We start from the raw sequence: 26,579 nt of genomic DNA on the forward strand, positions 1-26,579 counted from the left end.
AAGGTATTGAAAATCTCCAGTTTACCACATATTTACTTTTCCTAAGTAGCATCTTAATTTTATCAATTAAAACATTTCACTACAAAAAAATTCACTACAAAACAGTAACATCAACTAACAATATCAGACAGCTTTTTAAAGTCATAAGATTTCTACAAAACAATGTTATACGCTAATCACCAGGATAATTACTGAAACATGTTTAACCATAGTTGTGTAGGCAATTGTTAAAGCAAAACTTTGTATTTTTAAATTCACACAGATAAATTCTTTCAGACTATTCAACTGCTATGATTTTGTTTCATACAGTAATAGTTAAACACATGGGAAAAAAATTAACAGAGAATCCTTAACAGCCTTCAGTTCTTAGTGTGTCTCATCTATAACTACCTTCATAAATATGGTATACCACTCCATAAACATGGGAGAGTGCATGTAATTCTGGCCCACTGGATTGAAGAGATTTCTCAACACCACTTTGTTCCTGCTTTTAGCAGACTTACTGATAAAGAAAACTAACTGTATGTAAGCTTGAAATTTTTATACAATTATTTATAGATACAATGCAACCAAGCATTTGAGAAACAATGTAAAAACAGAATTCAGGAACAACAGTATGTGTTATCTTTCTCTTCAGTAAACTAGCACGTGCTTCTGTATGATGAAATTTAAGTAGCCTTCTAACTGAAAATACTTACAAATGTGAGAATTTTAAAAGCACTAATTTAAATAATTATATGAGAAACTTTCCCAGTGTTTAAGGCAGTAAAGTACATCCATTCACTAACCCAATCAAGCTAAAATCTGATTAAGAACACTTCATTACCTAATTTTTTTTTTTTAAATTGCTTTTTAAATTTTTTAGTATTTCCTTGCCATGTTTTTAATATTTCCTTTGCCATTTCCTTGCCAAAGGGTTCATTTATGTATCTTGTTTACCTCAGATCCATCAACTTTTGGTGGTTTAGATTGAATTTGTTTCTTCTCTCTAGATGTGTCAGACTCTGATTCTGACTGAGTGCCTGACTCTGAAACAGAGTCAGAGTCACTGCTGCCTGACTGGCTGCTGCTTCCGTCACTACTACTTCCAGAGCTTGAACCAGATCCAGAGGCTGATGCTGACCCAGAATCATCACCTGATCGGCTGCAATGACAAGTCAGTAGGACGTTACACAACTGACAAAGTAGCAGGATTAAAAGAAAAAAAAAAGTCACCTTAACTTTACCTGTAACTCAACTGCTAAGTTAGACCAGACAAATGGGTAGCACATAAATGGAGGCAGTTGACTAAATAAGCTGAGTTGAATAAAGCTAAAACTAAACAGTGAATAAGAATTTAAAGTGTAATTAGATACTCTAAGTGAAGCCAAAATAAAAATAAAGCAAAACCATTCAAATTAATACAGCAGTGTCACACAGGGGAATTAAAAGCAGTAGAAAGACTTGGTAGCCATACAAACTTGAGCTTCACCCCCTTCAAAATCCCTGCTTAGCGCCATCAAATGCCATATTAGGTAATAGTTTAGTCTACTTCACAAAAGACTATCCAGTATTGTTTTCAATCTTCATACAGCCGAGGTAGTCCTTAAAACAAAACAAAGAGCTACACAGACTGTGGTCTTCTGTTAAAAGAGCAGCACAAACTTTTCCCATACAGACAACTCTGAATTTTTCAGGTGGTACGACTTCTGCCAAAGCACTTTCCTTGGCATACACTTGAGCTGTCTAAATTATTTTATCTGTATATTCATTTTTCATTCAGATTTAACATAATTAGAACACACAATAATTAAAAGTATTTCGTTTATAATTTTAGCATTTGTTTTTCACAGAGTAGATGAGTTTGAAACTTTAGTAAAATTCCTTACTAGATTAATACTATATTCCAAAGATACCATGAGAAAGAAACACCACATAGCAAAATAATTTCTAACTATGTACACACTGACACAAATGCTTAAAAACCAGAGTAAACATGAAGCTGGAACTGAAAATGTTAAAGCCAAAACTATATAAAAGCCCAGCTGGTCTCTGCCATCAGGCTGACAGTCAGCTGGAGGTGAGGTGGGGGAGAGGGAAGATTGATCATTTGCCTCAGAATATACTCAACTGTCTATTTTAGAACAGCAGAACAAAGCAAAATCACTCCTCTGCTTTTGCTGCCACCAACAAAACTGTGCCAGAAAAGAAGAAATGAAGCTATTCATTAACAGATCCCTGCAGAGTGCACCTCCATCAGCCATCTGCAACTAGCAACCAGGAAAATAAAGACCAGCAAAGCGAACACAGTGAAGCTTCCTTGCCCTGAAGGGCAAGATGTGGAGAAAAATGTTGCCACTACACTTGCTGAAAGGAAAACTGGGAAACGAGAAGGCTGCTCCGAAATTTCCAGTTTCTTTCATCAAAGTCTTATTTCAGGCATGGTGCTGTAACACGAACTCCACTTGCCCAAAAAGCAGGTTACAGAATATGATGCTACAATATATGACCAGAGGTTAAATGACACCAGAAATTAATGACACTCTGATTGTCTTCTTAAGACAAGAAAAACTATTGTAATAGAGTTTTTGCACACAAATATTACCTTACCTTAAATACTAGGTGAATCGCACCTTTATAAAATAACCATATTTCTCAGCAAAGCAAAGCACCATAAATATATGGCAGAGAGACTACAGAAGGCAGCACTAACTGTAAATGGAGATATATAGAAGAAAACTCAGCATGGAGAGACACAAATAAATACCAGCCAAAGTTCCAGTCATAGAAAGCTACCAAAAATATGTAAATACTACATAATCTTGAAGGAGGGGAAAGGAATCAAGTATCTTCATGCAGGACAAGGCTTGCTCAAAGAGGACATTAATAACATGGATTACAATCAAAAACTTATGCAAAACACTACACCATATGGATGGCAATTAAGGTAGCTTTCCATATAGCAGTAAAATAATTCACACATACTAATACAGTGCTAACCATAGGTTTAACTGCATACAGAGACAGAAGCAACCAAAACAAAGTGCCTGTTTTCTACGGTAGCATTCGGAAACTAACACAGGAATAATACATCTTGGTCAACTTGCTAACAGTGTAAACTAGACAGAAAAGAGAATGATGGAGAGATAAAAGAAAATACAAAAAAAAAAGTTTACTTAGATATATAAGCAAGAATTACACTGATTAGACAGAATCACAGAATCATCAAGATTGGAAGAGACTTTCAAGATCATGCAGTGAACCCAGCATTATCACTGTACCTCCTAAATCACATCACCCAGCATCAGACCAAATGCCTCTTGGACATCTGCAGGGACAAACAACTGATGGGAAATCTTAAGTTGTTTTATATTCTTCACAGGAATTGAGTGTAAGTTCAAAACCAAAGGGACTGAAACAGGGAAAATAAAAGTCTAGTGGATAATGCTACTTGCTGTAGAGCTCAATGCAAAAAAAAAAACCAGCTAATGCCAGATCTTATTATTTACTAAGGGATCAGCTAACTATCATCTAAGGTCTCTGTTAAACAATACCAACATGTGGATATTGATGTAGATAACACAGTACTCAAAGAAAAGAACACGGGCTCCTTATCTTGCTAGCTAGTTCTCATCAAAGCTCTGAGTCTGGTAATGAATTTCCATTAGGCTTATAAGGACCAGCAAAGTAAGAGCTAAGAGCAGCCTAATACAACTCAACTGCATCACAACTCACAGTAACATCTGACAAAGAGTAAAAATCTTAATTCAACCACATTACTAATAAATGCAAGACTACAAAACAAACCTGCATGTAGAAATAAAAGGAATGGGGAGAGAAATTACAAGAAAATTACAAGAAATCACAAGAAGAAAAAACAAATAATCAAGTTCACCACAACCGATTTAGAGCTGCCCTATATGATACCACGTATGAAGGACAATGTAGGATCCCTACCAGAGATCAACATATGGTACACAAAACAGAGAAAAATAGTTATATGAAATTAAAACACTATAGCACCAATAATAACTTAACTAGGCTTTCTTATCCCACAGCGTCAAATCAGAACAAGGAAAGGGGAAAAGACAAACTGAGTAGCCAGAAATAATTTTACAACCAGGGTAACAGCAACAACTTGCTGAAACATTTATCAAAGCTTAGTAATCTATGTCAGTTTATATACATGCACAAAACATGTGAAATTAACTCATAAAAAGCACTACAGGAGTTCAAACACACAAGGTTAGTCTATGCTGGGAAGAGCCTACTTCAACTATAATCACCCAAATTAATGCAGTTCTGTGAAACTTGTGTGAACTACAAGTTCTGCCTGTGAACCACACAGTCCTGGATATCTTCATGGAACTACAGCATGTATGAAAAAATTAGCTAAGAATAACAAATAGGTTTTCATTTCTACTATTGACTTACCTGTTGACTTCTTTCCTGTTGACTTTCCACAACTGACAAGCTCTGAGGGCTATGAAAGCAATGTTTCTTTTATAATGTACTTTCATACACTGTTTCAACCTGAAACTTGGAGGCACAAACTCTACAAAGATAGCACTGTAAGTCAGGAACCTAGAGCTCTTGTTTGCAAAGGAGGTAGAAAGTCAAATAATAAATAAGCTCTGCATAAAGACAAATTGCAGATCTTTAAAACAATATAAACAAGCAGCACTGCATAAGATATAACACTTACAAATCCCTAATAGCTGCAACAGTCCATACATCAAAGGACTTTTCTCCAGAGAAATATGAAGGATTTGAACCAACAGTTACAGAGATGGGGCACATAAGGCAAAAAATACACCTACAATAAGAACTACAGGTTTAGGGCTCAGTTTTCAGTGTGTAAAGTATTTTCAATATTAGAGAGAAAATTAGTATTTTTCTTCCTATAAATCAAGGATCCAAAAGAGAGCATGTTTATGCCAAGATCAAATTTTTATACACTTCTGGATGCATAGTGTCGTTTTGCTTTCCCCATACGTAAAAAAAATTAAAATATTTGTCTAGCACTTCCAATGATAATTCTGGACCACAGTAGCAGTGAAAGAAGGAACCCAAGCCCACCAGTTTCTGCGGGGGAGCCACCATACCACCAAGATGCAGTTATCAGCTTTGCCCGAGCCCCGCACCTCCCCTAAACTGTTTTCCTCAGTTCTGTGACCTCCTTCCTTGGTTTCATTCTCTCTCTCCTTGCTACTCCTTCTCCCTAACTCCATCCCTAACCTGCCTTCCCCTTAACAACCCCTCGGGAATCCACTCCATCCTCCTAAACCCAGCACTGCAGTGAGCTTAGTGCCAAAGTGAAACCCTTTAAGCACTCGTCGATGCTTTAAATTCGCTTAAGATCTGCAATATGGACCCATGTAACCTGTTTATTACAATTAAATGCTCATTTTATCTTTGCTGCCTACCACCAAATGCAAGCATCAAATCAAATGGACTGTTTAAAACATAATCCTTGCTGCAATTGTATTTATATTGATGCTACAAAACTGTATAATTATATATAATAAATTGTTAATTATCATATTTATCTTTTCTTTCTGATGAAAAAAGGGTGAGGTGTAGTATTGGATTTTATTTAAACGGTATGCTCTGTCTCACCCCTCCAAAATGTATGGTATATTCTAAGCCAGTGGTCCTGCCCTGAACCATCTGGTTCATGTATCATGTATCTGTAATCCCATTGGTCCAAGTGTTATTCTGCGCTCACTTCAATCTCCCTCTTAAACGGTGTGAGTGAGACCAGTTGCCTTCTTAGCCCTTCTCCTCCCCTCTTGGCCCTTCCATCCCCTAGGCTCTCCCTCTCCCCCTCCTTCCCCCTCAGTAACAATGCTGCTCCCGGGCATGGGACCCCCAATAAACCCTCATTTAATCAGCATCCTCAGAAGCCGTATGGAGTCTCCTTGCCTGCCTCCTGCTTCCAGCGAACTCACAGCCTAGGGTGCCCATCGGGGACACCCCGGGGTGCCCCCCCCACCAAAACGAACTACAACAGATAATATTTTGTATAACACAGCAGTTTAAAGAAAACATTTTTGCATCAACACAACAACAAAAAAACCTCTATTGTCTAACAGGACTAGGTATCTATTCAAACAGAAATTGAATAGAATTTTTCAGTCTAAGAATTAATTCTTAATTAGCTCTAAAGCTCTGTATCTACAAGGCAGACAGAAAGAATAGAGTTGATTATCAATTGGTTTTTTTTGTTTCTTCACATATCTCACACAAACCAGTTTTAGACCAATATCAGACTCAACTAATGATCCACTTTCGATATAACGGAGCATCTTACTTGTTTTTCACAAAACACCTGTAAGAAACAGCAGCAATGAAGTAAAAGCATAGACCTATGTAACTTTTTCTAAAAATGAACAAATCCACCACAATATGCACAGACTTACTTGGGACAAAGGGAGGAGAGTTACATAAAGAGGAGAATAAAGAATTACATTTCCCCTCACAACAAATGGAAAAGTTAAGTATGTCTGTGGCATTTTCTAGCCACATCTCTTAAGCAGTATCCATAACTAAAAAATGGAGCAGTAAAAATTAAGTCTTATTGAAAACCCAATGTAGCAGCAGTTTTCCATTTCAACTTCTATTAAGCATAGATACTAGCAGTTTACTGTATCATATCACTTTAACACACAGTGACCAATGATTTCTAGCACTTTGCCTCTGCAGATACAACATCCCTGGGACATTATCTGTACTTTTATTTTTTTTTTCACGTGTAGTGCTGACCTAAACAAAACAATGAGTCATTGCATTATTGCATGAGCCAGACTGACCTTACCTCAGGACTTAACTGACAAACTATCTCTTAAAGACAGCCTTCCTAGTGATAAAGACAATCCATAGATTAAACTGATGTGAGGAATACCAGGATTTACCTAAAGGCTTTATTGTGGTCTAAGGAGCCAGCCTTGTAGCTGCAGTATTTGCCCTAAGGTGTTCTTTGAAAGAGAAACAGCTTCCCCCTCTCCCAGCCTCACCACACTTCACTAAGGAGACAAAACTGGCACATGAAGACAATGGTTTCCAAAGAGGAATGCACACAGGCAGACAAGACAATTTGTGGGGGTATGTAAAGAACATACTGGAACTGGTATTTAGACTTACTTTTATCTAAAACAAATCAACAAAGCAAAAAAATCCATCCAAACCAAAGTAACAACCCCTGAAATGCAAGAAGGAAAGGACAGGAAGGACAGCAAGGGACAGAAAGGAAGGAAGGAAGGAAGGGGAGACCACAAACCACAAATTCAACTTTACAAACATTCAACTATTTAACAAATGATGTTGGAATGTTGGGGGACACAAGACAGATGATGGACTTTGGACCTGGTTAACATAAGAGATTTGATAACAGGATGCCTTAGCAAAAGCAAATGGAACTTTGAAAATTAGACCTAGATTGCAAGAAGATTAAATCAGACAGGTTTACTGGAAAAAAAAAATCCCATTAAACTCCACAAGCAAGAGATATTGTTATATGCGTAAGTTTGTGTATGCGATTCTAACTTAAACATTGTAGTACACATTACTAGTCTCCCTGAAATAGTATAGAAGTGTTTGTATCCCACAATAAAATCGGATTCTGATCACCGAATCAGTCTTCTCAGTCTCCCTCCATCACCAACAGTCTGATACTTGTAAGCTCACTCAGCCTGTACATCTGATGGGCCAGTGCCACATAAGGCGGTTGAGAGGTCCTGGGGGAAGTATGTGCTCCACAACCCAGAGAGGTGACAGTGGCACAATCACTCCATTACTTCTGCGTGCAGTAAGACAGACGTGTGTGCAGTTTGTCTCTGCCTGATGAGGTGGATTCCTGGGTAGTATTACTTAGTTTTAACCAAACTAACCCTTACAGAATGGAGTAGTTTAGAAAGAGTCCTGTAAGGAAACAATGGGCTGAAGGTACTGTGAGTGCATGTGAAAAGAAAATGGCAGCACTGACACTTCTACTACAGTACAAGCTCTTCGTAAGCCACACTCCAAGGTAACAAACAATGACAATTTAATGACATCTGACAAGAAGGTTGATTAAAGAAAATTTCAGTTATCAAGACTATTCAAAATATTACTTACCAATATTACTTACCATGTTAATAATTACTCATACCCTAAATGTGTATCCTATCTTGAGATGTTAGCCAATGGTAGCATGAAACCATCACAATTAGCAAGACATCTGAAAACTAGCCATCCAGAACACAAAGATAAACCTTCATTTTTTCCAGCAATGTTTCAAGTAATGCAACAATAGTCAATCTTGTACTTTAAAAAATGTCCCTTAATTTAATGATAAATGTTTAGCAGCCTGCTCTGAGGTTTTCTTACTTAAGATCAAGAGGAAAAAGCCATCAAGCCATCTGAGAATTGAATTTTCATTGCTTAAAAATAGCTAAAATAATGCATGGAAAACTACAGTGACAAACCAAAGCACATTTCTTTGTGAGCAAACACTGTTCAAAGACACATAGAAAACACTGCTGAAAACTTGAAGAAACAACTATTAGAACAAATCATCCATTTCAGAAGGTTTGCTCCACAGCTGGATGAAAGTACAGATGTTTCTAACGTCTCAAATTCAGGAATTTCAATAATAGCTACACAAAAAATTAGAGAAGTTACTTTATCAACAGTAAACTACTTTAATTAAAAAAAGTAAAAAAAAAAAAAAAGCTTTATGAAAAAACTATGCAAATGTAACAAGGAATGTGTGGTTGTTCTGACTGGAATAAAAACCAGAGTCTAGTAAGAGTGGTAAGAGATTGCAGTACAAAATAAGTTCATCCACTCCATCAACAATAGGCAAGCTATTGCAGCAAAGAATCTGGAGCCAGAAGAATGCAGGAAGTCACTGATGTTCTTAATTTTATGAAAACAAGTCCATTAAATAGTAAAATACTTATCATATTTTGTAACAAGATAGTAAATGAACATAAAGAAGTATATATACCATAAGAAGTTGAACTGCTAAGAAGCACTGTCGACCAGGAGTATTAGTTCTGGGCGAGTTCTGAGGGTGTTTGTTTTAAAAAGAAGAGTGCTTGAAATATACTGACCATTTCTGTGGAAATAATTTGTTACCAGCTGTATGCTACCTAGCAGGTATTTTTGAAAAAAATAAACAGACTTTATGTATCCCTTCCAAGTGAAGGTGATATTTTAACAGTGAAAAAGCAGCTGCTTTTCAAAAGAAACTCATGCCATAGAGACAGCATTTTGAAAACAGATGTTTGAAAAGGTTTCCATCATTATATCATCTTGTTACTAAAACCAATGCATGCTCTCTAACAAAAGCTATTGTATCTATACACATTAAAAGCTGGGAGATAAAAATTTCCAGCCTTTTAAAAAATCTTCCAAGAAGTTTCAGTGGGTTTTGAACCCATTTGTTAAAAACATGAAAACTGCAACCCCTTCAGATTAACATGCATGAAATGATTGACAGAGTACTTGGAAATTTACTAGACAAAATTTAATAAAAACCTTTGCATAACTAGCTGATAAGATTGAAAAAAATAGTACTGCGACTTAGTAAGTGCAGTAAACAAAGCACTTCTTCCATCTGAAGCCATGTATCTTTGCTAGGTATCTTCTTCAGATGTGCTAGTCATTAAAATAAGGTAACAAACGTAAGAAGAACCACACCTTCCAGACACTGTGTCACAAAATGTTAAACCAAGACATTACTAAACAAGAATATTCTTAATATTTTTCTAGTAAGTGCTAAAAGGTTTCTTTTACCAATAAAAATCTAGTATTTTCAAATATTAAATCTTTATCTCATAACATTAAAATTTTCTAATTATTGTATATGTTTTATAAAGGTAGATTCTAGTACAAGTATAATTACATATATATACTTCATAAATTAAATATATACATTGAGATGCAGGCTGAAATATTGACAGGAGTATGCCAACAACAATTTTGTAGACCACTGCACTAAGGCATAAAAAAAAAAAGGTAAAGGAGAGATGTCCTCCTTCACCAAGACAAGGAGCAAGCCTTGGTTAATAAAGACAAGTATCAGTCTGTAATCCCTTTTGCAAAATTAACTATGACCCACTTCCACATGAGAAGCAACTTAGATTAAATCCTAGTATGCTAGATGCTGAACTTAAGAGTAGAAATGGAATAACCTAAGAAGAGGTATATACATTTACACACGGGGATTCAAAGAGAGCATTTACATGTGTCATCTCCTCATGGTAAAAGAGGAACACAGAAACAAGAAACAGAACTGTAAAACTTCTCTTTATCTGCTCCTACCTTTGCTCTGAGTTACATAAATATTTACACAATTCATACTGGGAACAGCATGCCCTGCCACACTTAGAAAAGACATTCAGTCCTCACCAATACATTCACCTATTGGTGAGGATATATAAAAATAACTTTTTCTGACACTGATATTGTTGCCCTCTCCAATGTCCCCTATGGCATCAGAGAGAAGACAGAGCTTTTCAAAACCACCTCTGCTCTCATAAACATCCTTAAGCATCTATGAAAATGTGGAAGAAACAAGCAGGTATGATCAAGCAGTATTTCTTGAGACTGCTGTCCTGAAACTGAGGCATAAACCAGTGGAAATCAACAGAATCTAGGAAAAAACCCTAAACTGATTTCAAATGAAAAAGGTGTCTATGGTATTATTCAATTTTAGCACATCTATTATACAGTGTAATACCTTCTCTCCTTTCCCCTAGCACATGGAACTGCAGCTGTGACTAGTAAAACAGGCAACAGCATAGAGAACTCGTACCACACCGCAGTGTCTAGCAGGACCACTGCAAATTTAGAGCCCATTTACCAGTTTGTGAAATGCAATTGTTTGAGTTTCTGAAGGTTACAGGAAAATACATACAGAAGTTTCAGACAGATTTTTAGCTCAGCTGACATTTTCTTCATCTGCTGAAATGGAACACCCCCACAATCAGCTATAACAAGGCAAAAATAATTATAATCAGCTGGACAGAGGTGTAAAAGCTTTTCAGAGCATGAAGACAAGTAATCCCTTATTTTAACAAGTAATCTCTGATTTCAGCAACTTGTATTAGCAGAATTTCAGAAATAGTATAATCTTCCTTGAAGTGCAAAAGGAAAGGAAATATGTAATAAGAAGAAAATAAGTATTTTCTGAAAATATTCAATGGAAGCTATTAATGGAAAAAAATTTTAAGTGAGAATATTTCACACTGTGCTAAAATTTGACTTTTAAAATCATTGCTATGATAAAGACAAAAAACCTGTCTGACAGAAAGGCAGTTTACCCACACTTAAGAAACAGAACCTAATTCTGCAATGAAGGGAGATAATAGCAGTGAGGTAGTCATAATACCTGGTTGCTTTCTTTTCCATGTTTGCCTACGGGATTCTTTAACTCCACCTGCATTTTTCCAGGCACAGTCTGTAAGCAATTTATCTTCTAGCCAAAGAACTTTAAGCATCAGGTGATAAATAGTTTAACTAGGGTCCCCAATTTGACCAACTTTCCTTGCAACAAGTAATGTCCATTAGTGCAAAGTAGCACCACTGACTTTCACAAAATTCACCATCTGAATTGACATTACAAATTACTGCGATTCTGGTGTCATATGTCTAGGGGAAGGATGTCAAGGAACATTATGTATTTCCTAAAACACTGACTGGAATACTGTAACAACTAGCTGTCTGCTGCTGTGTAACGCTATCACACAAATACTGTCTCAGGAACAGAGCTTCTGGTTCCCTCTCTTAAGGGTTCATCTTACAGAAAAAGAGATGCCAAGTGTGTTATTTCTGGACAATTCTTCTTCCTATACAAGCCAGGGTCTTTGCTTAAATTGCCCTGTTGGAAACAGTTCAGCAAAGCACAAAAGTGGATACCTTACCTACACTCCTGTAGATACCTAAGGAAGAACAGGACAGATGGCCTACATACAACTTGATCAGCCTTTTATTTTGCCTGTGCACCTGTATCTACTTTTTTTTTTCTTTCTTCCAAAAAAAGCCTGATTAAACCTGGTAGCTAAAAGAAAACTCCATTTTTAGGCAGCACAAATTAGGACCTACCTCTGTCTCTCCCTCAGCCTTTCCAAGCTTAGTCAAGATGGTCTCTCTACAGGACAGTGAAGAGCTGGAACCTACTTTTTTCATTCAAGTCTCCTGGCAGAACAGTCACTTTACCTAACATAATCAGAGGAACTATCAGCATAACAGACTTCATTCTCAGTTAACTAAAAATGTTTGTTGTGAATCTGCATTTGTCAAATTCACCCTACTTTACCACACCACATTATGTTTATCCTTCCTTGCTCTGGTCTTGTACTGCTGACCTCCTCTAACCGATTGTACTTTATTGTCCAATTTGTCTTTTTTTCTTACCTTCTTCCCAAATGACTGTGATTCCAAAAAGCCAAATGGCTCCAGAAATTATAAACACTATCAAGACCACAACATGAAGTGCAGATGCAAACAGGGCAAAGCAAGTTCAGCTACATAACAGAGGTGTTACTATACCAGGTACAGTAATACAATGTTTGCTAAGATTAACCATTGAAGACCATTTATGAGTTTAGGCACTTAACTCCATTAATCAAAACAAAATTTAAGCCTGTCTTCTGTGTCACATAAGCCTTCTTCCCTCCTCCACCTCCAAGCAAATTACATGTATTACTTATTTTTTGAAAGGTAATATGAAAATGTCATTATTTGTTTGAAGAGGCTCCTGACTAAGAAACCTTAAATTGCATTCACTTTGCCCAACTGAAATGCGAAAAACAAACACTTAAAAATCCAACCTCCCCTCTCCAAACTAAACTAAGACTAGTATAAAAGACTGTGCAGAACAGTGGACTCTCATAAGGATATGGAAAACAGAAACAAACACGATGGATAAAGCACTAATGATCTCCTTGGTACTGCTGAAGTGAGACTATTTCTTTACTGTGCAAACAAACCCCAGTAACGATAGAAAATTTAGCAGTCAGCAGTAACTGTCATAGCACACAAAAACATACACTGAAAATGAACAGCAGATGTCAGGATGGAAGTTCTACATGAAAAATTAGTTTAATGTATGTTGACAAACTGAGGTGTAAAGTCTAGAAACAGCATTTTCCAGGATATGCACTTTAAGAAATCTCTTACCTCTAGCCCTTCGTAGTTCCATCTGTACAGCAGCATATGTCAAATCTGATTTGGTATGGAATTTAGACACACCCTGAAAGAATTTGTCTTATCTGGTTTTTTAATGAACACTGCCTCTGGGTACTCCCTACATGTTCAAATCTATGCCTGAATGCAGTATTTATTTGTGAACTCTTTGAAAGAAAAGCAACATAGGTTAAAGAAATACCAAAGCAGGTAGCAGGTCAAAACAAATGTAATTTTTTTCAACTTCCCCAAATAAATACCTGTGCAATAAAACTGGGGAATTGGGGAAATGACAGGCTTAAAGCAAGCATCCTGCCACACAGCCATTAGTTTAGCTGCCAGTCTTAAGTTCAGCTTCACTAGCTTATCCTTTAGAATAAGGTGCCCCTGAGAGGATCATACAGTGAGAAACCAGGCACTAGGAATACAAATCCTAAATGGAAAGCTAAACAACTCACATTGTGAAAGAACTGACAGAAAACTTAAAGACTCCTGTCTAGGATAATAACTGATCCAAGAAAAGCTAATTTAACATCACTGATTTCAAGTGCATTCATTAGACGATGTTACCTTAGTTATCTTCTGTTTCAAGGCTAGTAAGACAGAGTGTAATAATTTAAGCAAACTAAAGCTCAACACACTAAAAAATAAAGAGATTACTATCTGCAGAGTCTTTGAAACTTATCTGAGGTAACAGTGGACTGTCTCCTTTGATGCTTGGTTGTTGGGTTTTTAGAACAAGCTGATGGAAGAAAACCTTAGGAATATGAAGAGCCCATCCAAAATGTGCAGAAGTAACAGATACTAAACGCCAAACTCATAAAATTGCAAGTAAGTTTCTATAGACAAATTCTGTGTAAATAGTAAGCTTTTCTAGTTTTATTTCTTCCAGAAATCTTAACTTAATTACAATGCATAAGGCAGATTTATCTTATTCGTCACTGCCAGTAGAGAACAGCGGGCACAGAGAGTATAATATTCAATCTGCCAAATGTTATTTCCTGTCCTCAGCTATTACAGAGTATGAACTGCACGAATTTTCCTGGTATGGGCTAACACAATGTGTTTCCTGTCCTGCAGACTAATTATTTGCTGTTACTACTGTAAACAAAGCAATGTTATCAAAATTAAACTGATTACCTACCAACTTTCATGATCCTATGAACTACATTGCAAGTCTTTATTTGAGAGATGCAAGTCACACATCTTAAGAGCACAAAGTTGTTCCAGGAACCCTTCACAGGCAGGAGGTACCAGTGATTACACAGGGGTCTACTACTATGTTGTGTAATCTGAGAAACCTTCAACACACAGCTGGATCCACCAACAATACAATGATGTCTTTACCAGAAGCTCCTTAGAGGCTACCAGCAAAAAAGCATTACATGGAATTTAATAAACAAACACACAAACAAACATGAACCTTTAAAACCTCAAACAAACAAACAAAAAAACAACTGAACAAAGAAAACAGTTGAAGGCAGCTGAGGGACCACATCTGGACATGTCTGATGTATATACTTGCCAGTATTACAACACTTCACTTTGTTTTGAGGAACATGAAGAGCTTGCATCAGCTAAAATCTTGAAACTTTTAGAATAAAGGAATTTAATTTAAAATGGTGGTACAGATATGTGGCATCCAGTTGGGTTAGACAAAACACAGGGATAAACTTAGCAGGAGTCACAAAACCAAACTTAATATCACAGATGCAGATCAAGAGCTAGACCATGAATTTTAGATTTTTTCTTTTAGCTGGAAAGGTTTCTAGGAAAAAAAATACTTATGTATACATGCTCTCTTCTGAACTCTTCCAAAAAGAAGGGAAAAGATGCTTTTAACCTTATCATGCTTTAGTACGCTTAATTCTTTAAGAGATTGTTCCTGATAAAATAACCATTTGTTTATTAAGAAGAAAAATACTGCAAAGAGCTTGCTTTATCCACTAGCTGTTTACAGTACATGCTACCAACATTTTTTTTTACCATTCAGGTACTTTTGTTGATCTGAGAATTCCTGTGCAGTAAATATGTATCTATATATATACAGTTTTATGTATATGCTCTCTCTTGCTGCATACACACATTTTCACTTGTCATCTATTAAACTCCTACTAAAAAGAAGCCAGTGCATGCAAGTAATTCTGCAAATATGTTTGGTCAATTTCTATTTTAACTCCCACTTAGATTTCAAGAAAACAAGAAGAACCTAAAGTTGCGGCTTTAAACAAATCTTCTTTACTTTCTATGGAAGGTATCCATTTATATAATAAACTGAAGCCTGTTGACCACGTCTTTACTCTTTACTTAATTATGTGGTCCACAGACTACGCAATCCACAAAACAAATTAAACCCACTGAAATCCCTATCTTTTAATATCAACTTTCAAGTGTGTAAAGACTTGTAGAAATCTTTGGTGTAAGCAGCTGCTTCCTGCTTACTGCAAAAATGGCCAGCCACCTTTCACTCAAGCTACACTGAGCACATGCCTTTTTACCTAGGAAAGAAAGGCATGCTTAAGTCCTCTACACGCTGTTCTGCAGACACACGTAAGAGCAAAGAGCTGGGAAATCAGATTTTTATTTAAATAGTGCCAACATTTCATTGCTGCAGACCTTGTTCTACCTGGCACTTGTCTTGCAATTCAGGTACAGCTGCCCTTCCTTGATGATTAAGTATTCTTATTGCTATATAACTCGAATGTATGTATTCATATTGATGTTTGTATGAGGAATTATACTGAATGTCATCAAGAACGCTATACAAAGATGCTCTGCTTGAGTTAGCTTCTCAGCGTACTGCTAATAAGTGCTAGTGTCTACACTCACCTGCTATACAGGTGAATAGTATCTCTGATATTTTACTTTGAGCTACATAAAAACATTAGAGAATAGTTATTTCTAGTAAACAAGAAACTGGAAAGTAGACTCCACTGTGATTACTGGACAGAAACTGGAACACCAAGCAACAAGACTAGTTAACAATATTTACAATAATTTCCATCATGCTCAGTTCTACTACTGATTTAGAGCTTCAGAGGCTGAAATAGGCAAAGGAAGTCCAAATGGTGTGGCCATGCACTTTTCCACCTGTAGCAAAACAGAACTTCAGGATGAACACCTGCAACCAGGGCAAGTTTTCTAGTGATCTAGCAGACAGATGAATAGATGCAATGCTAGAAAGGAATGAAGCATTGTGGTAAACTGTCCATTCCTCTCACTTCAGAAAAAATAATCACCTTCATAGCTAGACACTGAATAAAGGCAAGCTACAATCCCTTACCACAGAGCATCAAGTCAAAGGTCTATGATCAGTGCCTTCTCCAGGCCCCCTACTGCTGAGAATACTACAAGCTTTCGTCAACTTTTTCAAGTCATGGTGTTTCCATAAAACACCATGTGCTGGTGTATTTTTGTAAATCCAGCCATGACCAATTGCTTAACTTTCTGAAGTAATGACGGTGGCTCTGCTGCATCAGGCTGTATTTATTATCACTCCAGAATGACAGGAACAGAAGTTGACACCATACACCAAAGGCAAGTGAACTGCTTCACTGCACTTCTGAAGTATCAAATTTGCAAACTGACACAAATTTTCAAAGACTTCTACTTAACACCAATACTGCTGCTAGATGATCACTGTACTCATCTTCACTCGTCTTTTTTCCTACTAATTCCTCAATTTGATCTCCTTTGCAATTCACTCCTCACAGCAGTTCTCAATTGTTTTCTTCACTTATTTCCACCCCTAGCATGCTGAACAGAATGGGATCACTATAAGCTTACTAAACATACTCTGCTGCCAATTTCTACCTCCATTCTCTAAAATTCACACATCCAGATTTGAAGGATAATTACAGCAACACATCCCAAGTTACAGTAAAGTGTCTGTCTACAGCTGCAGCCTACTAAGGTACCTCACCTCAGAGTGAAAATCATCTAGAGTACTGGAAATCTACACATTAAAGTAAAAAACCACTCAGCTATAACCCAAGGATAAGTAATATAAAAATATTCTGCATTATTTTAGTAACAGAACTGGTTAGACAGAAGAGAGTTCCATCATCTAAAATGCCAAACTTTCTCACTTCACTTAGATGAAAAGCTTTCTGATAATGAATAAGAAAATAAACTTTCCAAGGCCTGCATGTGAATTAGATTATGGGTTTACCACGTGACACAAGCCTAGGAATAACAGTTGTTTGGATTTTAAATTTTTTTTAAGTTTTAAGATGTGCTCAGCAGGACATTTAAGATGAAGAATAAAGTCTTACTTTCCAGGTAAATATGAAGTTTTGAGTACTGTGCATCCTCCTGATACTTATTTTTCATTAAATTCATGGGAACTTTATGACATTTAATTCCTTTAGTCTTATGAACTGCTTTTAAATAACTTTGATATACAGATAGTTATGGGCAATCACAGTTCAATACAAAATAGTTTCGCCATAGACTTTCAGCAAGGTGGCTTCTTTCAAGCAGTAAGAAAATACACATACTAACTTGTATTGGTAGGTTTGTGTTCTTTGCATGTCAACAGGAATCTTGACATAAAAATACACAAGAATTACAAAAGCCTCTTTAGTTTCACTGTTCATAAATTTCCTTGTGATTTGTACCCAGGGTCACCTAACAATTCTCTCCTCCCTGTCTTCCCAGTCCATCATACACTGCAGAAGTCTGATGGCCAGCACAGGCTGGCTGATTAGCGGGCAATTATATGTTCTTCTTGCATTTCTTCTCTAGAGGCAATAATTCATATCTCTCTCTACCCAGCTGGAAGTTTCATAGTCTCCAGAATGTAGTTTTCTTTATGGCCCTCTGACTGACAGAACTAGCTGACCAGTTGAACAGGCTGTAATCTGACAGGAAGAGGGGCAGAAAAACAGCACAGTCACAAACCACCTCTTAGAACAGAAGTCTAATGCTCACCTTTTATTGGTAAATTGATTTTTAAACCTCTAGGTTTATAATATTTCCAGTTTTAGAAATCTAAACTTTGAAGTGCAGGAGGGACCTTTTGAACTTGGAACTGTTCTAGTAAGTGAACTTAATTCCACCCCCTACAAACTGGCTGTCACCCTGCATGGACACAAGGACATTCTAATCAGACTGCAACACTCTTCCAAACATCTGAATGTTCTGCACTTGATAGAAGACTGTAATTTGACATTAGAGGACTGATTTTAGATTTCTTTTTAGTTAAGAATATGGCTGGACATTGGAATGACATGGACAGTCCTTTCACTTCCAAAAACAAATACAAAATTAACACTTTCAGCTACACAAGTCTCATGAAGAATGACATGAAGAACAACAGAACCATAAAGTATTTAATATTAAAAACTGAAGTGAACCACTGCTCCTTTAAAGACACCCTAATTAGGGTTTTATACAACATATATTATGAGAATATGCGTTCCACTTTACAGAGGCTAGCTTTAACACTTTAATTAAAAGTTTTTGAATTTGTTTTGTCAGGCACTTTTTTCCCTCAAGAGAGACACTATGCTGCCGGATGCCGACATGGCTTTAATACTACTTCAGCATTTATTATGTAAGACATACACATGATCACTCCCATTCTTAGCTGAAATGATGTGAATGCAACAAGCAGATTAAGCACCTGTAAGAAAGCAAAGCCAGTCCTCCTAACTATGATCTGCCTGCCAACCACCATATTTCAGCATTCAGTTGAAATATAAATTAGTTTTAGTAAACAAAATGTAAGAAAATACATAGCAAAGAATAACTGAAATAAACAAGTGCTTACCTTGACTCTCCACTACTGTTTCCTACACTTTCTTCATCGCTGTGCCCATTCATTGTAAATATTAAAAAGTTTAAAAAAATAAATAGAAGTCCACTCAAAGTACAAGGTGGATATCAGGAATCCACTTCTTGCTACTCTGTATGTTTTCCAGACACTGTATGTGTTTGCTTCAGTGTTCTCAGAGGGTATTCAAGATTTCTCCCAAAACACCTAAAATAGGAAAGGAAAACATTAACACAATTTTAAAGTACGTTTGCAATTAAAGACATCCCAGAAATAAACTTTTTTTTTCCACTAACAGTGAAAGGGGGCATGTTTGACACCATGTCTCCAACTCAAAAATAGCTCTTTTTTTTTATGTGTTACCTGTTCATGGTTTATCATTTTATCACAATTTCCTTTTCTGAGGAAGAAAAAAAAATCCTGCTGTGAAAACAACAAAAAATAATGTCCAGAGAAGAACAGGTCTTCATATTAATTATTTAAAAAAACCTGGAAGATCTAAATAAAATACACAAAATGCAGGGAAAAACTTGCTTTTTGTTTGACTGCAGCAGGGTTCCAGCATACACTTCTTTCTGCCATTATGTTTCTTTATGCAACTTTTCATGAATGGCGCTATAAAGATGGCAATTTCTGCTGAACTATTAGCTCCAAAATAGGAAAAATTACAGAAACTATACTGTCTTTAGTACTGCGGGATGAGAACAGTTTACTGCCTATCTGCACTATACGTTGCATCTTAACTTTGGGCATAGTATTGAATTCAGGACAAAACACATCTAAATATTAAAGAAAAAAATGCCTACTAGAAAAGGTAGGTAAATATTAATGTTCTGCTAAGATCTTGTTAGTAAAATGTATTTCATACACAAAACATAGTGCATTTCCAGGACACACGTAATGCAACCAACTTATAGTTGGGAGCAGGAAGATAAAAGACTGTACACGAGCTCCCACAAAAGCAAACTAGCAAGAACCCAGAGATGGAATGATCATTATTCCATATACATCCGTCTCCTAGGCCTGATTACTACACAGTCAGTATTCTATGCAGCCAGAGAAAGTTTAGGCTCACGGTATCTCGGCCGCAAGTATAAGCTCAGTGATAATTAGATCAACTCGCGCCCTCATGGACTTAGCGGTGTGAAGGCGATTAGGGTCTTGCCTGCCCCGGGGTGCTCCCCAGGAACAAGCCACAGCCCAACCCCGAGCCCATCGAGGCGGTGGTGAGGGAATTCTCGCGCTGGGGCGGGCACTGCCTTGCGCTCACACCGACGGGCCTCCGGACCGCGAACAATGGCGATGAGGAACGGCAGCGCGGTCGGAAGGAGCCGCGCAGCCACAGCGGGGCAGCGAAGCGCGACTGGGGACCCCGCGTGGAAGTAGGGGGGCGCCGAGCGATCCCGCGACGGTACGGACCGCCGCGCCTTGGGCACACAGGAAACATCGCTGGCGGCGGCAAAACTTTCTCCCTGCCGCCCGCTCTCTGCTCCGGGCCGATCCGATCTCGACTCTCATCCTCTACCGCCCGCGCCGCTCTCTCGCTGCCCGCCCACAGGGAGCGTGGGCAGCGCCTCCCGTTCGCACCGCAATCGGCGCGGCCTGCAGGGGCGCCGCTCTCCGGCAGCGCTTCCAAGGCTATCGCCGCCGCCCTCCACGATCGCTTCCCCCGGCGCCCCCCACGGCCCGGAGCGGAGCCGCTCTCGGGCCGCCCGGGCGGCTCCGCAGTGGCTCCCTCCGCAGGAGCGCGCGGGAGCAGCTCAACCACACTGCCCACCTCGCTCCCGGAGAATCCCTCCCTCTCTCGGCGGAGAACAGGCAGAGGGCCCGAGGAGGCAGCCCGGCGCCGGCCATCGACCCTCCTCGAGACCGGCAGCGGGGCCGTATTTCCTCCACACCGCCCGCCCCCCTCTAGCTTTCATCTCCGGCAGCTGCACAGCTCCCGGCCGGCGAAGGGAGCTATGGCGGCCTTTGCCTACCTGCGGTGCTTGGGGCCCGGCCGGCCCAACACTCCCCGGGACCCCCAAGGCCCGAGGCCTCGATAAGCCCCGCGGGGCGTGCTGCGGCTCGTACCGCAGCCCCGGGTCGCGGGCGGCTCCCGCGGCCGCGGCCGGGCCTGGGCGGCCGCCGCTGCTCTTGCCGGCTCCGCGCTGCCCGCGCCGCGGGCTCGCTCGCTCTGTCGCCCGAACAATGGGGTCAGGACCACGCCGGGAGGGGCGCAGGGAGAACTGGGATGGGCGCAGGTCCGCTCCGCCGCCGACTCCTAAGTCCTGGCGACCGCCGCCATCACACCGCCGCTCCGTTCAGCCTCCCCCTCCCGCGGTCGGATGGAAACCCCGGGCGTGATGTCAGCCCTGCGCCCTGGGACCGACCGGCAGCGGGAGGAGGAGCCTCGGGCGGGGGCCGTGAGCAGCAGGCACGCCGCCGGGCCTCGCACAGCACGGCGGAACTTGTGCGGTCGCTTTGGGAGCCGGTGGTCTGCCGCCCGCCATCCGCCCTTACCTTCCTTCTGCCTAGCGCTGGGAATACTCCAATCCAGTGAGCGGGCGCAGGGCGCTGCCCGAGGAGCGCTATGAGCTGAGCGCCGCGGCCGCAGCCCGAAGCGGGCCGCCTGAACGGCACTGCGCGGCGCAGGGGTTTTGTTTGCGGTTTTCGGTGTAAAATCACGGCCCGACGACAAACGCAACCGCGTTTCTCACTTCACGCGGTCATAAGCGGTGCTGAAGCGTGCTTAAGGGGGTTTGGACTATTCCCTGGCAGGGAGCTGGCCTTCCTCCTTGAATCCAAATATCTACACCCGGTCTTATGCCCGCTCTTTGCCAGTGATCAGCATGGTTCAACGAGACGCATGGTCGTTATTGGAAAAACTCGAACAACCCAACCCCGAAAAAAACAACACACAAGCAAAAAAGTATTTTGTGTGTCCAAATGTTCCCAGAGTGGCAAAGGAAAGTATCAGCTAAATGAGAGTGTGCTGTAAACAACACAACACGGCGCTGGAAAGTGGAAGCAGCTTACCTGCCTTCTTCACCTTGAAAGCACATCTGAGCTGTAAGGCTCTGTCACTCTGCAAGACGATTGTGGGGACATTAGCGACTGACGTCTGGCACCAGACCTTTGAACACCCTGCAAGGGTGAAAGAGGTCAGATCAGCAGGAAAACAGTTCCGTCATCAGTAAAGGAGATCTTGAAGGAAGCTACTCACCTTGTGGGTATATGAGAGGAAGATAGTCACAGCAGCTGTCCAATGAATTCAGGCTTGAAGAATTGTGTTGGCCAGGACACAGATGTGAGCCACAGTCAGTCAGCTGGAGACCTTAATTCATGGTTACTCTTTCAGGGTGAGCGATGCTGGCTGCCTTGGTGCTCAGTGATGTGTGGGATAGCTGATATACACACCACCCTGCAGCTGAGTTGGTTAGATTTCCTGGAGCCTACCAAGGAACCTTCAGTGCACCAAGCATGATGTGGCGTTGGCTGTCACGCTCAACAATTCCCTGTCTGAGGCCAGATGAGGCAAATACACTGGCTCAGTTCTTAAGCACTGTATAGAAGATTACCACAAAATCACACTGCTGGATGGTAGAGAAAAAAAATTTTCCCTCTGGAGTTAAGAAAGATGCATTTAGGAATTGCTTGGACAAGAAAACAGCTTGAAAGTTTACAACAAGGGAATAATTATACTATGTTCCTTACTGAAGCACTGAAGTTTGCTGAAGTCATCTTAACAGAGAATATTTTGTGATAGTTAAGAGTGCTGCAAAGAGCAGTGGACTCAAGTTTAAATTGAAGAGTGTCAAAATGAAAATAACTTTTAAATTAAGGTAAACTTAAAAAAAAAAACCTAACCCCTTCCCACAGGCAGGTGGTTGTTCAGCCATCCCTAGGGGAGCAGTGCTCTATCACCTATCCCACCATCCTTCTCTTCCCCTCAGTTTTATATACTGAGCATAATGCAATATGGTCTGAAACATCCCTATGGGTATTTGGGCTAAACTATCCTGGCTTCCACTCCTTGTGCACCTCCAGTTTCCTCACCGGTGGGATGGGATGAGGAGCAGGAAAAGCATTGACTCTGCATAAGCCCCAATCAGCAGTAATTAAAACGTACTTGTTTTATCAACACTCTTTCCAGCACAAAACCAAAACATAGCCCCATTCCAGCTATTCTGAAGAAAACTAATTTTATCCCAGCCAAAACTAGCACACCTACATGTTTGGTTGTATTTTACTTACTAATCTTCTTGGCTTTTTCAGTTTTCTTTACCTAGATTTGCTTAGTAGAGTTTCTCAGCTCTCAGCCTTGGAAATCCCTTTTGAAGGTATGTTTTCATAATGGTTTAAATAACTGGAGTTAGAGTTGCTGTGATACCAGCCTCATCTGCTATGGGAGCCAAAAACTAGCCACTTAACTATCTGAACTACTTCACCATGCAGCTGCACATGCAGTGATCCCTGTGCAGTGTGATAGCAGCAGTAGTTGTTACTTAGAGTGCTTAAAAATTGCCAAAACATTGTCTGGAGATCTTTCTCCACTTCCATGTGAGAGAAGGACTTTTCTTTCACATCAGAACTTATTAATATTGCATCTTTAACCAATTTCTTCTTCCCAGATGTCATAGTAAAGTATAGATGACATTCTTATCTCAGCAGCATTTCATACTGTAAGTAAAAGTGACTTCTGGTATGCACAGCTTTCAGTCTGCGTCAAGAAAGAAATACACATAATGAACAACATTTTAAGGACAGATGGACAATGCTTTTTGTCATTATAGAAAGCTACCACCTGTAGAAAAAAATTATAATTAAATATAAAATAAAGAATTAAATTGTTTCTTTGTGAAGCTGTATTGCAAGTTTCTGGCACCTCACCAGGGTGTGAGTGAGAGTATTTATTGTGCCTAAGCAGTCACTGATTTACCCCACCCCAGTAGTTTGTGAGTAGGATTTTTGCTTATAGACAAGAGATAATGCACTGTACAAGATAGCTGCACTGTTATGCAGTGAACAGAATCCCTTTCAATGTCTATGTTTTCAGGTTATTTATCTTTCTAACACTGGTAGGGGTTCACGTTTATCACAGTAACTTATGTTTAAGAAAAGACTTAGCGCTGTTCTATTCTTAACATTTAGAAGTTCTGGATAAAGAAGCTTTTCCTTTTTAAAGTACTAAAGCCTTCAATACTGCATCTAGCAGTTTTTAGTGAGGCAAGATAGATGCAAGAAATAGCCTTAAGATTTATTTATGCACAAAGTTATATTCTGGTTTCTTTGCTTTTTGTTCTATTCTTTCTAAACAACTCCTTTACCACACTTAGTGCTTTGATTCATCTGCTTCTACCCTTCAGGTAGTTCTAAAATATGTCCTGATGAGCTCAAAGACCACAACTTGAGGTATAATTTCATAGCAAAGATTTTCTTTCTCTTGAGTAGCTGTTAAATGCAGCAGGTATAGTCTAGTTTTCTTCTTTTCATTCATTTTGTATTCCTACTGTTATTCCATTTAATCTTACATTCTCTCTTCTACTAAGAAGCTGTCAATAGCAATTTATGTAAATAACACAGTCATCCTGTGACTTGAATCTTTCTTGCCTTCTTTCTTGCCTTCTTCAATCTCTCACACCCCTTTTATTTTTACCATACCCAGAATCCTGTCCTCATTTGGGCCTAACAAACCAGACAGCTGCAAAATGCTAAAGACTAGAGAGATAAGATTTAGAGGAAAACAACAGTGACAAAAAACCAAGTTATTTTATAGAATTAGTTGAAAGAAAAATAAATTGATTCAATGCATTCAGGTCCAGGGGGAAAAAGCTAGTCTGAATTTTTTATCAGTTTAGTCTGTGGGCCACTTTCAGATTACTCTTGTTAGAAATCAGTTTAGTTTAGATCTGCAACTTGCTTAGGTCTTCACAAACAGTTGATCAGAAGTAATTATTCCAAAAGAATTTTATGTAAGATGCAAAGTCTTGTTAGATTTAAATGTCAATTATCTGCCAATACTTAAAGTGCAGTTAGATTTGTCAACTGCAGTGCACAGAAACTGGAATTATGGAATAAAAAAGAAAGAGTGCGTAGTTTAGATACATTGATTAAGTTTGACCAATGAACCATAGAGATTTTTTTCATTATTTAATTATAATTAATTATGCGGTTCCTAAAAAAATATGTCAGTACCTAATTTAAATTATTTTCAAGGTAAAAATACCTGTGGCTGGTACAAATGTATGCATAAAATTTCTTAACTATATGAATTTAATTAAATTGAACAACAAACTGGACAAGCATGACTAAGGCTTCACATAAAACTGCACACTGAAATCAACTGAAGTTTTAACAGATTGCTACCTTGTCTGAACAGAGTATCTGTACACAACTGGACCTCTACAGAAACACTGTATCTCTGCATTGGCTGAATATCTTGCTGAAAAGCTGAAATGAGTAATATAAACAGGGGCATGAATATGGTTATAATGTGCCTTTAAAGTTAATACGCATTAGGACAGCTGAGAAAAGTTCACACTTTTATTTAAAGTACTGTTTTGTTTGGTCTAAGTTACCACAGATTTGTTGGAAGCATTAATTCTCTCCAAAAGCATCTGCAGGGTGTAGACCTTAGGTGTCAAATAAGCATTATGTCTATTGCTGTTTCCTTCTCAGTGTTTAGCTAACAAAAGCATAAATTGAGTGTAAATTATACTTTTCTTTCTCTTCTTAGATATTAACGTGAACAATCAAAATATGTCAGGTTCTACTTGTTGGTAGGTTTAATATGCCATAACTCTCCTTTAGAGAACTGTTATACCATTTATAGTGCAAACTGCCTTTTTCAGGGTTTGCAACAGTTATATCATCCAAGTCTTGTTCATCTGGCACCTTTCTTGCTTTCCTTGTTTGCTTGGTGGTGTATCATAAACTTCTAGAGGTCTCATTCATTATTTGTTTTGCCAAATTCACGTGGCTGGCCAGCAGGCCTGGTTTGTAGAGCATTGATCAGGTACACTTGGCAGGTAGAATGTCACAGCAAAAGACATTATACTGGGCAGGTCTGATAGAATATGCACCCTTGCTCAATGAGCTCCCATCATAAGGCACTTCTTGTGCTGCAGGCCCTCCTCTGTGATCATGTGTTAGCAAGAACCTGTTTTTCATTTGATAAGCATTGTTATATAGCCTTATGGATAAAATACCAATTCTTTGTAATGTGTCACTGTAGCCTTAGTTTTTCTAATTTACTGGAAATTAAGAAGCATAAAGTAGCATAACTATATGATACTATATATAACACTATATTTACACCTGGAAATTTTATTTGCATGCCTATTTCAGTCATGAGCTTCCCCTGCTCATATCCCAATCTGACAGAGCTTACACACAAGTGTTTACAAATGCAGATGTTCAGAGCTTCCTCTCTGCTACAGGAAGACCACTCTCAGGCATCAGTTCTAGCAAACCAACATATTTTATGCTAGTATATTGGTTGCATTTTGCCAAAACCTTGAAAACTATGCCCTTTGTACTGGAGTAATGCAATTCTCTAACTGGACCAACTGAAAAAATGTATTACATTACACTTGGTGCAAGTTGTATAAGACTGGTTTTTTCCTTCTGAGTTGTGGCAGTATAATGGGTAGTCAAGCTGGAAGTTATA

At 39.0% G+C, this 26,579-nt stretch overlaps 1 protein-coding gene across 1 annotated transcript in view; it reads right to left on the bottom strand.

Moving 5' to 3' along the window:
• CHD1 (chromodomain helicase DNA binding protein 1) overlaps positions 1–21,268 on the bottom strand; it is a 57,718-nt gene extending 36,450 nt beyond the window's left edge. Inside the window, exons 1-3 of the mRNA XM_041474193.1 lie at positions 20,908–21,268; positions 18,926–19,135; positions 940–1,144 (exon numbers count right to left, since the gene is read on the bottom strand). Of these exons, the coding sequence (XP_041330127.1) occupies positions 940–1,144; positions 18,926–18,978 (258 nt within the window). The 5' untranslated portion in view covers positions 18,979–19,135; positions 20,908–21,268. The remainder of the gene's footprint in view (positions 1–939; positions 1,145–18,925; positions 19,136–20,907) is intronic.
• Between the last annotated feature and the right edge of the window lie 5,311 nt (positions 21,269–26,579).

Source organism: Pyrgilauda ruficollis, unplaced genomic scaffold (genome assembly GCF_017590135.1).
Source record: "Pyrgilauda ruficollis isolate IOZ18807 unplaced genomic scaffold, ASM1759013v1 scaffold310, whole genome shotgun sequence".
NCBI classification, from domain to species: domain Eukaryota; kingdom Metazoa; phylum Chordata; class Aves; order Passeriformes; family Passeridae; genus Pyrgilauda; species Pyrgilauda ruficollis.